General features: G+C 38.1%; 1 protein-coding gene across 5 annotated transcripts in view; it reads left to right on the top strand.

Annotated features, from left to right (window-relative positions):
- MTF2 (metal response element binding transcription factor 2) overlaps positions 1–15,569 on the top strand; it is a 65,823-nt gene that overhangs the window by 24,569 nt on the left and 25,685 nt on the right. For 4 of the 5 annotated variants that reach the window (XR_551755.1, XM_008589545.1, XM_008589544.1 and 1 more), the window contains exons 2-6: positions 4,741–4,939; positions 5,047–5,128; positions 12,369–12,464; positions 12,813–12,913; positions 13,307–13,455. Coding sequence is in view for 4 of the 5 variants with exons in the window: in XM_008589545.1 (XP_008587767.1) it covers positions 4,741–4,939; positions 5,047–5,128; positions 12,369–12,464; positions 12,813–12,913; positions 13,307–13,455 (627 nt within the window). In the remaining variant the exon portion in view is untranslated. The remainder of the gene's footprint in view (positions 1–4,740; positions 4,940–5,046; positions 5,129–12,368; positions 12,465–12,812; positions 12,914–13,306; positions 13,456–15,569) is intronic. The other variant, XM_008589546.1, reaches the window with a different exon arrangement.

Below are 15,569 nucleotides of genomic sequence, written 5' to 3'. Positions count from 1 at the left end.
GGGAGCGCCGCCACGCTTCCCAAGCGGCGCACTTATCCAGTGCGCCACCGGGCCGGCCCGGAATTTTCACTTTTAAGTATGTGTTTCTATATTATGCATTTACCATCAGCAATATTTACCTTTGTTATCAGAAAGGAAATAATAAATTCTAAAACTGGAAAAAATTAACTTGGCTTCTAATAAAGGTCACATTGTAGAAAGGAAGGAAGTAATCAGTGACAATAATGGGGGAAAACTACATGGGGAGGACTCTTAGGGGGAAAAGTGTACATAGGTATTTATCCTCCTTATGTTTGGATTGTATATTACGGATTATTGACCCTTTGTTTTCTATAAAATTTTGTACAGCAGAGAAATTTTAACAGACAATAATGCTTTTACAAATGATTTGTTTACTAATGCAGTTTTATATATGATTTCTGTTCTTCATGTTTATGTAGGTAAAAAATTGGTATGTATTTGCCTTAAATGGGAATTAGAGTCTGTTGTTCACTTAGAACACAATGAAGATTATTTGTTCATACAGCCATTGTTAGAAAAAATTAACTTCTCAGATATAACTTGAACTTTATAAATTCCACATAGCCTTTCTGCCTTTTATGTTCCATGCCCTATGCAGAGCATTGAGGATACAATTGTGAATAAGAGTTAAGACAGACAATCCCTGTTTTTGGTGGAGCTTGGGGGGTAGGGTGGGTTGCAGTGGGCGGAAGACTAAATGGGGAAGACTGTAGGTTTGGATACAGTAAGTGTGCATAACTTTTCTCCAGAGGTTTGGCTGTGAATGGGAGGAAAGAAATAGGGGATGTGGTGGGAAGGGAGTATAAAGAATCAAGAGAATTTTAATTGTTCTTTCGCCCTCCCCTCCCCCCCATTCTTGCAAATTTATTTATTTTTTTTGGTGTGGCTGGTGCCAGTATAGCGATCTGAACCCCTTATTTTGGTGTTATAACACCACACACTAACCAGCTGAGCTAAACTGCCAGTCTTCCTTGCAAGTTTTTAAGCATAGCTGAATGCTAATGGGAAGGTGCCAATTGAGAGAAGATTTATTGAATGCTGGCTCTGGTTTGTAATTTTATAACCTTCTTCAAGTTATTTAATGTCTTGCAGTTTCCTCATGTAAAAAAGGATCTGTAAAATCCTCATCAGCAAAAATGTCTCCAAAGCATTGCTCTGAGTATTAAATTACCCCTGTATGTCTAGCCCCTGGCATAATAAGTTGCTTATAAAGGGGGCTCAAAAATAATTTTTGACTGAGTCTGCTGAATGTTTAATGTATATGGTTGGGCACATAGTAATCTTACTCAGTAACTTTTCCCCAGAGGTTTGGCTGTGAATGGGAGGAAAAGAAGTAAGGAGGTGGTGGTGGGAGGGGGCATAAGGAATTGGGTAACTATTATGAGGTTAGGTCTTATTGAGACACAGGAGAAGGAGGGCAGAAACACTAGGAGATGGAAAAATAAAAAATAGAAAAATGTTTGATATATAATGATCAGAGGACATATCATGCAATGGGAATAGTATAGTGGAGAGTAAGAGACTTGCCATCATCAAAAAGAGAGAGACTTTGTTGAACATAGCAGAACATATGAAACCATCTAGGAATGTTTGCAATTTTGATTTTTGTACATTTTCCACTCTAGAATTGGAAGATTCTGGGACCTAGCACAGCCCTGCTGGCATTGTATTGAGATAATTTCTCACCCAGAATTATATTGTTCAAGCTTTGGTTAGTTTTTTAACTTAAGGGATGTAAAATCCCTCAAGTCCACTGAACTTCAAGCTTTTTTTTTTTTTTTTCCTTTTTTTGTCTTTTTTACTGACCGGCAACGGGATCGCAACCCTCGGTGTCGCGCCCGCACCGCGCTTAGCCAGTGAGCGGGAACTGGTCTCCACATGGGATCCGAACCCTCGGCGGGAGCGCCGCTGTGCTCCCAAGCGGCGCACTCTCAGGCCGGCCCACAAGCTTTTTTTAAAACAGTTTCTTGCTAATAGAATCATTTCATTTTCATACTGTGATTTGAAGGTGTTAAATTGTTTCAGGGTCTGAAGAAAGAAGGTTCTCAGCCTTGCCTTGAACATCCCTGCTGATAGAATTCATTGTGATTCATTCTCCATTTTTGCTTCTCTCTAAGTGCTCATCCTATCAAAAGTTTAAACTTTTAAATTTGGTACTTATGTGCCTTTTCCTCTCAGCTGACAATGGCGATAGTATATGGCAGTATATATTCCTTTATTTAGGACAGTGGTTCTCAAAATGTGACCCATGGACCTTTTGGGGGGTCTGCAAGGTCAAAACTATTTTCATAATAATACTAAGATTTTTTTTGCCTTTTCTACTATGTTGACATTTTCACTGATGGCACAAAAAGAGTGTGAGATAAAACTGCTTATTTGTGTAAGCATGAATAAATCTGCATTGCAGTGGCATCAATCTGTACTAGAATTCTTCATTATTGTGTAGTCACAGTAAAAAGCAAAAACATACACACACACATAAAACTTTATTTCACTTAAGAACGATCTTGTTGAGTTTGTAAAAATTATCATTAAATGTTGACCTTGAGTTTAGGTTTTTGATGTCATGTGTGATAAAATAGGAACAGTTGTTTGAGTTCCCAGCTGACCTAGCAGTTATTTCATGGATCATCCTTTTTACTTGAAACAGTGACTGGCTTGTGTATATGCAGATATTTTCTTGAAGTGACAGACCTCATTTTATATTTACCTTATTTACCAGTTTCGGTTTTCTTCGATTGTTCCTGCTGGTTTGAGTTAACATCTTATGTAATTTCTTTAATACAGTTTTGCTCCCGTCCACCTCCTTTGTGCTGTTATTGTCAAATATATTACTTCTGTATATGTTATAGACCTAACAATACAATTATGTATATATTGTTTTAGAGACTTGCTTTAGAGGCGATATGCATGTATATGGTCTCTTATAATTATGTAATGACCTTTACTGTGCTGTTTTTTGTTTGTGGATTTGAATTTCCCTCTTGAGTTTTCTTGCTTTCAACTGTAAGAACTTCTTTTAGTATTTCTTGTAAGGTGACTCTGCTAATAACAAATTCATTTTTTGTTTATCTGGGAATGTCTATTTCACCTTCATTTTTGAAAGACGGTATTGCTGGATATAAGATTCTTGGTTGTCAGTTTTTCCCTTTCAGCATTTTGAATATGTCATCTCAGTTCCTTCTTGACTTCATTGTTTTCTGGTGAAAGTTGTGTTAATATTACTGTGATTTCCTTGTGTGCAATGAGTTATTTTTCTCTTGCTGCTTTCAAGATTTTGCCTTTGTCTTTTCTGCATTTTTACTATGGTGTGCCTGGATGTAGATCTCTTTGCATTTATCCTACTTGGAGTTTGTTGAGCTTCTTGGATGTGTAGATTATTGTTTTTCAGCAAACTTGGAAGGTGTCAGTTGTTATTTCTTTGGATATATTGACAATATATTTCTTTCAGACTGAAACTCTGTACCCATTAAACACTAACTCCCTACTTCCCCCTCCTCCCGGCACTTGGCTACTATGATTCTACTTTCTGTCTCTATGAATTTGACTACTCTAGGTACCTTATATATATAAGTGGAATTATGCAATACTTGTCCTCTTTGTTTGGCTTATTTCACTTAGCATAATGTCTTCAAAGGTCATCCGTGTTGTAGCGAGTGACAGGATTTTCCAGAATTTGTGTATTTTTAGGTATTGAAATCAGGTATTTCTAATTCTTAGATATTGAAAATGTTTTCCCCTTCCTTGATCGTTTTATTTTTACTAAACTTTTATGCTGTTTTAGGATTATTGTCTAGTTAGTTTTACCTATCATTATATGTTTAATTAGTGAAAAATCTAAATCCCCAAAGTGAAACCAATTGCTACTTTGTTACCTTAAGAAAGTTGATGGTGGTATGCGATCCAGTTTATGGAATGACTAATATATAAGTTATAATGCAATTTTGCAGTATATAATTTTTGGTTCTTTTGCTTAAAAAAAAATGCTCTTATAATACACTTTTCATTTGAGTGTGATTTTATGAAATTTGGCCCTCAAAAATTGTTTTTTAAACTCCCAGTTTGCATATTTGAGGGTCTGTGATACTCTCCCAACAATAGAAAAGGGTCAATTCAGTAATGATTTCCTACAGAGAGGGTTTTGGCTTCCCTTCCAGTGAGTGTGAATATACCCTACTACCCCCAAAGTTGATGGTTAGTGTGTCTTAACTGCATGTGGCATTATCAAGAAATCAAAATTTAATTCATTTTTATTCTTTATCTAAACCCAGTCATGAGATTCAAGGCATCCTTTGCTCGATGGTTAGTGTGTCTTAACTGCATGTGGCATTATCAAGAAATCAAAATTTAATTCATTTTTGTTCTTTATCTAAACCCAGTCATGAGATTCAAGGCATCCTTTGCTCATGACCATGGCCTGCCCACCACTACTTACAGCTGTTATTTTGATGACAGCTGCCCTGAATATATTATCTTGGCGTGGTTGCTGAATCCTGGCCTTACTTAGGGTAGGCAATGCATGAATATTGAGAATTGCTATCATTTTGTTTTTAACTTGTTTGCAGAGTATTTGTGATTTGAGGTACTTGTTATATTTTCCTTCAATTTAAGGTTTTTAACAAATGAAATTTTTTGATTAACATATGAAATATATCATTGGTATAGAATAAGCTCTACCTTACGGTAAGTCTTATGTGTGGTCTTTTATTCCCTAAACAGAGACTCTACAGGGGCAGGTAATCCACTGGTCCACAAGCGGTCTCCTTTACGTCGAAACCAAAAGACCCCAACATCCTTGACCAAGCTGTCTTTACAGGATGGACATAAAACCAAAAAACCAGCATGTAAATTTGAAGAGGGTCAGGATGTCCTAGCTAGATGGTCAGATGGCTTGTTTTATCTTGGAACTATCAAAAAGGCAAGTTATCTTCTTTTGCTGTTTTTGCAGTAACTTGTAATAATCTTAAATTTAACTTTGTGTTCTTAATTTTAAGAGATCAACGTAAGTATTCCTCTGTATTGCAGATAAACATATTGAAACAGAGCTGCTTCATCATATTTGAAGACAGTTCTAAATCCTGGGTGCTCTGGAAGGACATTCAAACAGGCAGGTGCTACTGTTTCTCTTGAACATGATTTAAATGGAAATTTGATTTTCTTCCACTTGTTTTCTGATGTTGTCTGTTGAATACAATGTATAATTGACCCTTGAACAACATGGGTTTGAACCGCGCAGGTACACTTATGTGAGAATTTTTTTCAATAAATATACATCCAGTACTGTAAATGTATTTTCTCTTTCTTACAATTTTCTTAGTAACATTTTCTTTTCTCTACCTTATTTTATTGTAAGAATACAGTATGTAATATACAAAATATGTGTTGATCTACTGTTCATGTTATTGGTAAGGCTTCTGGTCAACAGTAGGCTATTAGCTAAGATTTTGGGGAATCAAAAGTTATATGTGGAGTTTTGGCTACTTGGGGGCGATGGGTGACATCCATTATTCCTGTGTTGTTCAGGGGTCAACTGTATTAAAGTAACCCTGTATCACTTTTGAGGAGAGGTTAAAATAAATCAACATATTCTTCATTGTCTCCAAGGAGTTCTAGTCTCCAACAAGAACAAGAATACTCTCTTAGAGTAGAGGTAGACTAGAGGACAGATACATCACTGATTCACACCTATGAACTATTCTCAGGACCCTTGTACTTGGAGGAACAATTTTTAACCATTAATATTAGTAACAGTTTGGGATTCAGTTTAACTGTTATTTGCCTATATTAGTACAAAGCAGTGCAGAAAGCAAATATTTATTTAATTTATTTTTATTGAATCATAATTGATTATACATGTTTTTGGGATTCAGTGTTGACATATGTTGATCAAATCAATATTACTAGTATGTATATTGTTACAAATTGTACTTATTCTTTATGCCTCTTGTCCAATCTCTCCCTATTCCCTTCTCCCGCCCCCCTCCCACCACTGATAACCCTAGTTTTCTTCTCTCCCTCTGAAAGAGTAATGGTTTTTCTGTTGATTTGTTGCCTAGATGATCTGTCCAATGCTGAGAGGTGTGTTCAGGTCTCCCAATATTATCATAGAGCAGATGCTTCTTCTGTCACTCTGGAATGGGCTTTGTGGAGAGAGAGATCCTATTCTTTTCTTTGGTCTCTGCTAGTGACTCTCTTTGTGTCAGTGCACTCCAGTGGTTGGTGGACCATCTGTGTGGTGGCTGTGTCATCTAGCCACTTTCACGGCAGGCTTGGTGGCTGTGGTGGGCCACCCACATGGAGGTGATGTTTTTGGCATGCTCCTTGGTCCTGGTGGTGTGCCTCGTTGTGGGCAGGGGGGTCTGGTCCCTGGCTCCATACCTCAGGTCCGCCGGTGGGCCCCAAGGTGCTGGTGGTGTGCCTGGGCCAGAACTAATTTTTTGTCCTTTGCTTACTTCTAAAATGGGGGAAGTTCCTGTGGGGACCAGTACTTGAGCTGTGTGGTTGAGCTAAATTGCTGCTTTGCTGCTGTTTCCCTAGGGAAGACTTTTTGTGCAGCTCAGGGTTTAATGGTTGACCTTATATGTACTTTGGTTGTCCAGAGAATGGGTGCACCTGGGTTGTGTAGAAACTCTGATCTGGGCCTGAATCTTTTCATCAAACTGCATCCCATGCAATTCTGCATTCACGACCAGTCTCTTCTGAGTGGTCCTGGGCTGAGTGGGGGGCAGATCGGCTGTCCATGCTGTGTCCCAGTGTTCTCCTGGTGGGCCTGTCTCCCCCACCACCCCTGCTCCAAACACTTCCCATGGGACGTGCCCTGTGCCAGACTCACTGGCCTCTGAATGGCTCCCCTTTTTCAGCTGTTTTGGCTCCTCGTTCCTGCATGGGTCCACAGGAACCCTATTAGTGGCCTTGCTGTCCTGGGGGCCACCAAGGCCCTCTTCTTCCCTGCTGCCTCCAAGCAACTCCAGCTGAAGGGCACAATTGTGGCTTCTGCCGGCCCCTGCTCCATGTGCTCAGCAGTTCCAGCCTTAAAGTGGCTGTGGCACGAAACGCTCCAAGCAGCTTTTTCTTTCTCTCACCGTGGCTTCTCCTGCCTTCATGAACTCCTTAGGTCTCTCCTCCTCTTCCCCTGTGTTCCAGCGGCCCCAGCTTGGCTGTTGTTACATTTTTATAGTTGTAAATTGGTTGATTTGTGTGAGAGAGTGATGCTGGGGACTGTCTGTTCTGCCATCTTGACTGTAACTCAGCATATATTTATAGAGAGCATACTATTTCCTGTATGATTTGAGAGATTAGGAAAACCAAACTGATTTAGAGTACTAGAAATATTCTCAAATAAGAATGGTTTAAAATTACTGTTTAAGTATGGTTTTTTATGTTTAGGTAGGAAAATGAGGCTATATTTGGTGCAAGTAAAAATGAATACAGTTGTGCCTTGGTTTGGTTATGTATGTTTCTTGTGATGATTTCCATTATTATACTATAGTTGCTGTGTGCCCTTTGAGTCTGCTAAATATAGATGTTTTTCCAGATATCCCTCATTCAAAGAGCTTCATTTATAAAATGTATGAATCTTTGTTAAAAATCTCAGTCTTTTAGCTACTTATTAAAGCCTTGGTTTTTGGTTTTCCTTTTGCTGGGTTAGTGGGCTTTCATTAAAACCTGTGTTTTACGTCTTCTCTTGTCGAAGAGAGACAAATTTTTTCCATAAAGCATGGATACCTTTCTAAAGTATTTAGTGATTGGGCTTTATATTTGAAATCCAAGTGCTCTTTTTTTTTTTTTTTTTTTTTTTTCTTTTTTTCCGTGTCCGGCAACGGATCGCAACCCTCAGTGTTGCCCCCGTACCGTACCGGACCGGGGACCGGCAACGGGATTGCAACCCCCGGCGTTGCTCCCGCGCCTCGCTCAACCAGCGAGCGGGAACCGGTCTGTACGTGGGATCCGAACCCTCGGGCGGGAGCGCCGCAGCACTTCCCAAGCGGTGCACTATCCAGTGCGCCACCGTGACGGCCCCGAAATCCAAGTGCTCTTTATAGTAGGTTACTTCTGTGTTGTGTTTCTTGATTTCACTCCTAATATTTCTTAAAGAATAAGAGAAGTTTTGGTAAAAGATTTGGGATGTTCTGATTACCATCTTTGTTGTTGGAACTCAGGGTTTACGTGGGGAACACAATAACTGTTACTGTAGTAAAGTGTTTTTCTTTACAGTTTCTGGGACTGAGTTTAAAGGACTAAAATTATGTTTGAATCTGAAATTGAGTCAGTGGAAAAAAGCATGAATCATAAGATTTAAAGGGATAGGAGGTCTCCAACAGTAATACTGAGCAGATCTTATTACCCTACATACAGAATTATTCCTTTTCCTTAACTTGTAGACATGATTCTCTCTATAGTGGGACTGAAACATGTTAACTGCTTCCTGTTCCCCTTGCATTGGCTATGTGTTGTTTTCAACTTTCCTATCTTTTGGAGGTTCTGTGGGTTTAGTATAGGTCTGTCTGTGTCTGTCTGTCTTTTTGTCCCCTCCGTTCTTCCCTCCTTTCTTCCTTTCTTTTAAAAGTATCAGAAAAGAAGAAAACCAGTGGTATATAGAATTATACCATTGTTGTGTGTCTGGCTAGGCTAAGGCCTGGAATCCTCATAGCGCCACTTGTTTAGCTCTTAATCCTGTTCGTGATGCCAGTTGTGAAGCTAGGTGACCATGGCAGTTGTCGGGGTCTTTTACCTGCTGGTAGTCCTGCCGACTGGGCCGATTTTTGAGCTAGGGCTGGGTCTAGAGCTCCCAGACCCCTTAAGCCCATTCACAGACTGGGTCACAAACCCTCATGTGCCAAGCAGGGTCACCAGACTCCTTACACGCAGGTCTATGAGCTAGGTAACTGGCCCAAACGTCCTTGGAGCCATAGGTTGTAAAGCATTGCCATTACCTGCCTGCTTCACCAAACTCCTCTTGTAAAGCTACTCGACCATGCTAGTTGTCCGGTTCTTTTACCTGCCGGTAATCCTGCACCAACTGGGCTAATTGTTGAGCTAGGGCTGGGTCTGGAGCTCACAGACCCATCAAGCCTATTCACAGACTGGGCCACAAACCCTTCATATGCTAGGCTGAGTTCCCAGACCCCTCACATGCCAGGCTGGGTCACCAGACCCCTTCACACAGGTCTATGAGCTAGGTAACTGGCCAAAAGCCCTTGGAAGCTGTAGCCTGGAAAGCATGGCTGCGCAGGGCAAGATGCCTGAGGCAAATGCCTGCCCTCCTGCTTCACTAAACTCTCTCTCTCTGTCTCTCTATCTTTCTCTCTCTTTCAGAACACAAGAATAGCAACAAAACTAAAAAGATACATTGGTGTACGTGTGCACTAACTCTGCACACACACACAAAATTTGCTTACAAAGAATGCTGAACCACACCCAACTGGACCCGAGGCAAGGGCCCTGACCAAACCATTCCATTTTCCAAACACTGTGAAAGTGAGGTGTCCTGTCCAATAAGTGCCTCACCCAGTATATCAGTTTAGTGGTCTGTGGTGGTTTTTCCCTCATTGGTTCCTTACAATGTCCCTAGAATTACAAAGGATCACTCCTTGGCCATTTAACTCTTTAAACACCCAGAAAGTAGCACACATGAAACCTGTAATTGCTACAGAAATGAACAAATGATCTGCATTATGGCACGTTTCAGTGGGGAGTAGCTTTAGTAGTTTTTTTCCTTGTAAGAAACCTGCTAGTAATAGATAAGTATCAAAATAAATTAATAAATTAGAGTAATTTCATTTGTCTAGTAAGATAAGTTTACATAATAAGGAAAAATGTATAATCATGTTAATAGTCAAAGAAATATGCATTACAATAGGGAGATATATATCATGTTAAGACTATTACATAAGTTAAAAAAGGTTTTTGATTTTAACATCTAATGCTGTTTTGGTTTCTATGAAATGACGTACTCCTGCATTGCTGACGGCAGTGTAAATTTCTATTTTGGTTTTTATTTAGTATTTGCATTAAATGCATAAAAAAACTTACACTCTTTAATTTGTCCAACAGACCCACTTCTAGCAATTTTTTCATAAGAAATAATTCAAAATTTAAAAAGCTAGATGAAAAATATTTGCTGTTGCTTTAACAGCAACAGAAAATTTGGCATTTCTAAGATGAAATGGCCAAGACTCTTTAGTCAATTGGATTTGGAGTAAGGGAGACTATAGAAGACCACTAAGCTATATGGGAAAATTCTTATAAACTTGATGGTAAAAAAAGATATACTTGGATATCACAAATAAAGGTTATTTTCAGTTTGCTCAGGATTGTTTCTTTAGGTGAATACATGTTGTTTGTGGGATCAGCACCCACTTTTCTGAGGAACTGCCTTCCTTCTCACTAGTTCACATGGTTGTAATGGGAGTTATATCGGGCACTTACCCAAGTCTGGGGCTATCACTCCCTTTCCAGAGAATTCCAAATTTAGAGTGAGAGTTCCCAGGCTCAGGCTAGTTGTTCTCATGACTAGAGCCATAAATCCAGAAGCCGTGGGAGGCCACATCCTACCATGTGAACCACAAGGCAAACAAAGCCCAGCATTTCTAAGATGAAATGGCCAAGACTCTTTAGTCAATTGGATTTGGAGTAAGGGAGACTATAGAAGACCACTAAGCTATATGGGAAAATTCTTATAAACTTGATGGTAAAAAAAGATATACTTGGATATCACAAATAAAGGTTATTTTCAGTTTGCTCAGGATTGTTTCTTTAGGTGAATACATGTTGTTTGTGGGATCAGCACCCACTTTTCTGAGGAACTGCCTTCCTTCTCACTAGTTCACATGGTTGTAATGGGAGTTATATCGGGCACTTACCCAAGTCTGGGGCTATCACTCCCTTTCCAGAGAATTCCAAATTTAGAGTGAGAGTTCCCAGGCTCAGGCTAGTTGTTCTCATGACTAGAGCCATAAATCCAGAAGCCGTGGGAGGCCACATCCTACCATGTGTACCACAAGGCAAACAAAGCCCAGGAGAGAGGATAAGAGAAAAAAACAGACAAGCAAAAATACAAAAAAAAAAAAAAAAAAAAAAATTGGTAACCTATATGTCTAAGAACAGAGAAGCAATGAAGTAAATTTGGTTCTTTCCACTAGATGGAATGTTATGCAACTATTAGAAGTTATAATTTTGAAAACTGGCTGTTTGAAAAATGCTTTTGGTAGAAGAAATATTACATAGTATTGATGAAAGGAAGCATCTCGTGTTGGAGAGAACATGGATTCTGGCACATCTGGGTTTGAATCCTAGCCTTGATACTTTTTAACTGAGGGTCCTTGGGTTAGTTACTTTATCTCTCTGAGCCTCAATTCTTCTCTATACATAGAATGTTTTATCTAATAAGTTAGTTGAAGAATTAAGTAAAATAATTATGTTAAGAGCCTAACACAATGCTTGGTCCATAGCACAAAATTGTAAATTTTTGTTATTGCTGGTATGTGAATGAAGTGTGTGCATTATGATTTTGACTATATTGAGATAGGCAAGGGCTGGCCAGTTAGCTCAGTTGGTTAGAGTGCAGCCTTATAACCCCAAGGTCATGGGTTCAGATCCCCATGCTGGCCAGCTGCCAAAAAAAAAATAGGCAAGAAAAGAATTTGGAAATGATAGTTGTGTTAGAGTGATAAAATCGTATTCTAAATTTTGTATGATAGTTTTTATTTTAGAATAAAAAATGTTTAAGGAAGAAATGATTTACTTGTTCAGGTAAAAAATATAATTAATAACTGTGGAACCTCCAACTTTTGTGGCAATAGGATTTTGTTAGGGTATATTATTGGGTACCATATTTTCAGATTTCAGAAGCCAGAGGTAAAATAACTGGTGTTCAGCCTCTTTAAATTAGTAAATAAAAGGAATTGCTCTGAATCCTGAGAGAAAGGGGTCATTTACATATCTTCTTTGCCTTTTTTTCTTTAGTCTCTTGATACAAGTAGTATAGGAGGAGCAAATGCATATATATGGGTAGATGCGTATTCTGGAGATTAGCTCCATTGTTTCCAAAACCTCCCCCACCCTCACTCCCCGAAAGTGCTAATATTAGAATGAGCAATAAGGGACGCTGTCTGAGAGCAATTTAAATTATGCTCTCTGCCAAAAAGCAGATTAAATTATGAATGTAGACAGCCAGGCGTCTTAAGTTATAGGGAACAGAGAGATATCATTTTGAGTACAGTACTTTGTCTTATGAAACATTACGAGCTAGTTAACAAATGTCCATATGGGCTACACACTGAGTTATAGAAGTAGTTTTGCTTTTGGAATTCTTTATGACTCTTTAATGTGCGTTTTAAATATTTCAGGAGCCACTGGAAGTGGGGAAATGGTTTGTACAATATGCCAAGAAGAGTATTCAGAAGCTCCCAATGAAATGGTTATATGTGATAAGTGTGGGCAAGGTAAACACTGATTTCTTTTAATCTTATGGAAAAGTTTTTTATGTACTGAATGACTGTTGAAGATTAATGAGTAAACATACTTAACATTGGTAATTTGAAGCTATTACCGTAAGTTTATTAATCAATTATAAACATCTTATGGAAAAGTTTTTTATGTACTGAATGACTGTTGAAGATTAATGAGTAAACATACTTTACATTGGTAATTTGAAGCTATTACCGTAAGTTTATTAATCAATTATAAACATATTAATGTAGGAAACAATAATACTAAAATGCCTTATTGAGATTTTGTTGCAGTATTTATTAATAAAATAGAATTTGCTTTATGCTTTTTTTGATATTAAGGATATCATCAGTTGTGTCACACACCTCATATTGATTCCAGTGTGATTGATTCAGATGAAAAATGGCTCTGTCGACAGTGTGTTTTTGCAACAACAACAAAGGTATCTTTTAAGTGTTTTGGGCTAAAGCCCTTGGAATTACATGGAATTATTAAGGCGCTATCAATGTAATGATTTTGTACATTGTAAGTTTATTTGACATGAAATGAGCGATCAATACAGGGTAGAAAGAGGTGCTGGTTATTTGACTAATGCTTAAGTGACTTGCAAGTATTCTTGCACTTACTTTAAGATAATGGCATTGGAATTGGGGCAATAATTTGAAAGAAGACAGTAAAATAGATAGAGATTATTATTTATCAGACAGCTTGGATATGGTACAAATTTAGGATGGAAATTTCATCAGAAGTGTCAGAGGCATTTTTAAATTATAGAATTATTTTTAAAATTTTAGCCTTCACTCTTTCAAATAATTCTTTTTTCATTTTAATGTAGAGGGGTGGTGCACTTAAGAAAGGACCAAATGCCAAAGCATTGCAAGTCATGAAGCAGACATTACCCTATAGTGTGGCAGACCTTGAGTGGGATGCAGGTCATAAAACCAATGTCCAGCAGTGTTACTGCTATTGTGGAGGCCCTGGAGAGTAAGTAAATACAGTTATTTAATGCCTTTTAAGTACTTTTTATTTGCTTACATTGTCTGTTTTTCTTATTGATTGGTGTGGGAGCAATAGTGAATTGCAAATGCATTAAAGTATCAGTAAAGAAAACTAGGGGAAAAGAAAACTTTGCTTACCATATTTATACACAAAAATTGTTTTCTAGCTTTTTATCATATCCATATATTTAAAAGATCTCATTATAGGTCTGGTTATCCTGGAAATTTAAAATGAATTGTAAATATTGGTATACCTCATAAAATAAACTAGAGGGAAAACATTTACTGCAGTAGCTCAGTGTAAGGCCTGAAGTTTACTTAGTTTCATTTGATGTCATATTTAATGTGATTGACCATTTAGAAATAGATATATTTAACGTTATTATTTGAATGGGAGAATAAGAGACAGATTTTGATAAAACAATGGAATCAAGGTGGTCCTTTTTACAAACTGATCAGAGAGTACACCTTACTGTTCTATGTATTCCATTTCTTATGAGTACATATAGATAATTTTCAGAAGAAACAACCAAAAAGTTTTTTTTTCCCTCGTCCTTTTTGAGACCGGCCGCCCCATGCTCAGCCAGTGAGCGCTGTGAGCGCACCGGTCATCCTGTATAGGATCCGAACCCGCGGCAGGAGCGCTGCTGCGCTCCCAGCGCCGCACTCTCCTGAGTGCGCCACGGGCTCAGCCCTAACCAAAAAGTTTTTTTTTCCCTCGTCCTTTTTGAGACCGGCCGCCCCATGCTCAGCCAGTGAGTGCTGTGAGCGCACCGGCTCTCCTGTATAGGATCCGAACCCGCAGCAGGAGCGCTGCTGCGCTCCCAGCGCCGCACTCTCCTGAGTGCGCCACGGGCTCAGCCCTAACCAAAAAGTTTTTAACTGAAAAAATATCCCATCCAGATACTATAGAGAGCTGTAATGGGAGTCATATCCCTAACTGAGACTTGATAACCACGATATTTAAACTTTAACCAGGATATTTGAACTTTAGTAGTAAGCGTGTGCTTGCATATATGTACATGTGTTTTATTTCTTATTTAGTGCTCCCAGATGATTTGATAGCCACTAAACAGTTATTATTAATTATTATCTAGCAAGGTTATCAAAACAAACCATTTGAAGCTGACCATTCCAGTTAATTATACATCCACAATTAGAGGCTGTAGTTTTATTTATCTTCATTAAATGTTTGCTAAATAAGTGAATCAGAATTCTAAGAGTATTTAGAAATTTATCTTTAACTTCTGATCACTGGTCCTAGTTCTGCTTTTTGGAACTAAACAAATATATCTTATCTCTTTTAGGAGGTAACTCTTAAATTATTTCAGGCCAGCAATTGTATTTCCCACATCTGTAACACACATACCAATAATGTTCTCTTTTCCAGATTAAAATCTCCATTGCCGTTGAACATTCAGTATGATGCAATTTCAAACCTCTGTCTTTGTTGCTGTGCAGTTTTTAAAAGTTACTCTTGATATATGTCATCATGATTATAAAATGCAGTTTCCAGAAATAGACAGAATATAATGAGTTAATGGGCTGTTAGAGTCCTGGACATTATTAGACTTCTGTTGTTGGAAAGAGATTATATTACCTCTTTTTGGTCGTCTCATCATATTTTCTTGGCTCATGTTGGGCTTGTACTAACAATTTTAGTTCTTTTTTTCGTATAAGCTGATATTAGGCCAAATTGAGCACCATGTACTACATTATTATTTTTTTTAAACATTAGTGAATAACTTTACATGTAACCCTATTTAAATTGTAGTTAATGGTTTCTTTTATCTTTCTTCCTTATTAGTCTCTGTGATTCTCCTAAGACAGGGATGCAGTATAAGAGAATGCAGGACATATAAGGTGTTCAGTGATGAAAATGAATATGTAAATGAATGAATGTTTAGTTCTTCATTCTACCTCATCTCTGATCTTATGGAATTTTTATTTATGGTTGAACATTTTTACAACCCTTTTCAGTTTTTGGTCACCTGCACACCTAAGAAACATTCTGTTTTTTTTTTTTTTTTTTCTTTTTGTCTTTTTTTCGTGTCTGGCAATGGATTGCAACCCTCAGTGTCACGCCGGTACCGGACCGGG

This window comes from Galeopterus variegatus, unplaced genomic scaffold, assembly GCF_000696425.1.
Source record: "Galeopterus variegatus unplaced genomic scaffold, G_variegatus-3.0.2 Scaffold5508, whole genome shotgun sequence".
Lineage (NCBI taxonomy): Eukaryota > Metazoa > Chordata > Mammalia > Dermoptera > Cynocephalidae > Galeopterus > Galeopterus variegatus.
This window is presented reverse-complemented; position numbering and strand designations above follow the sequence as displayed.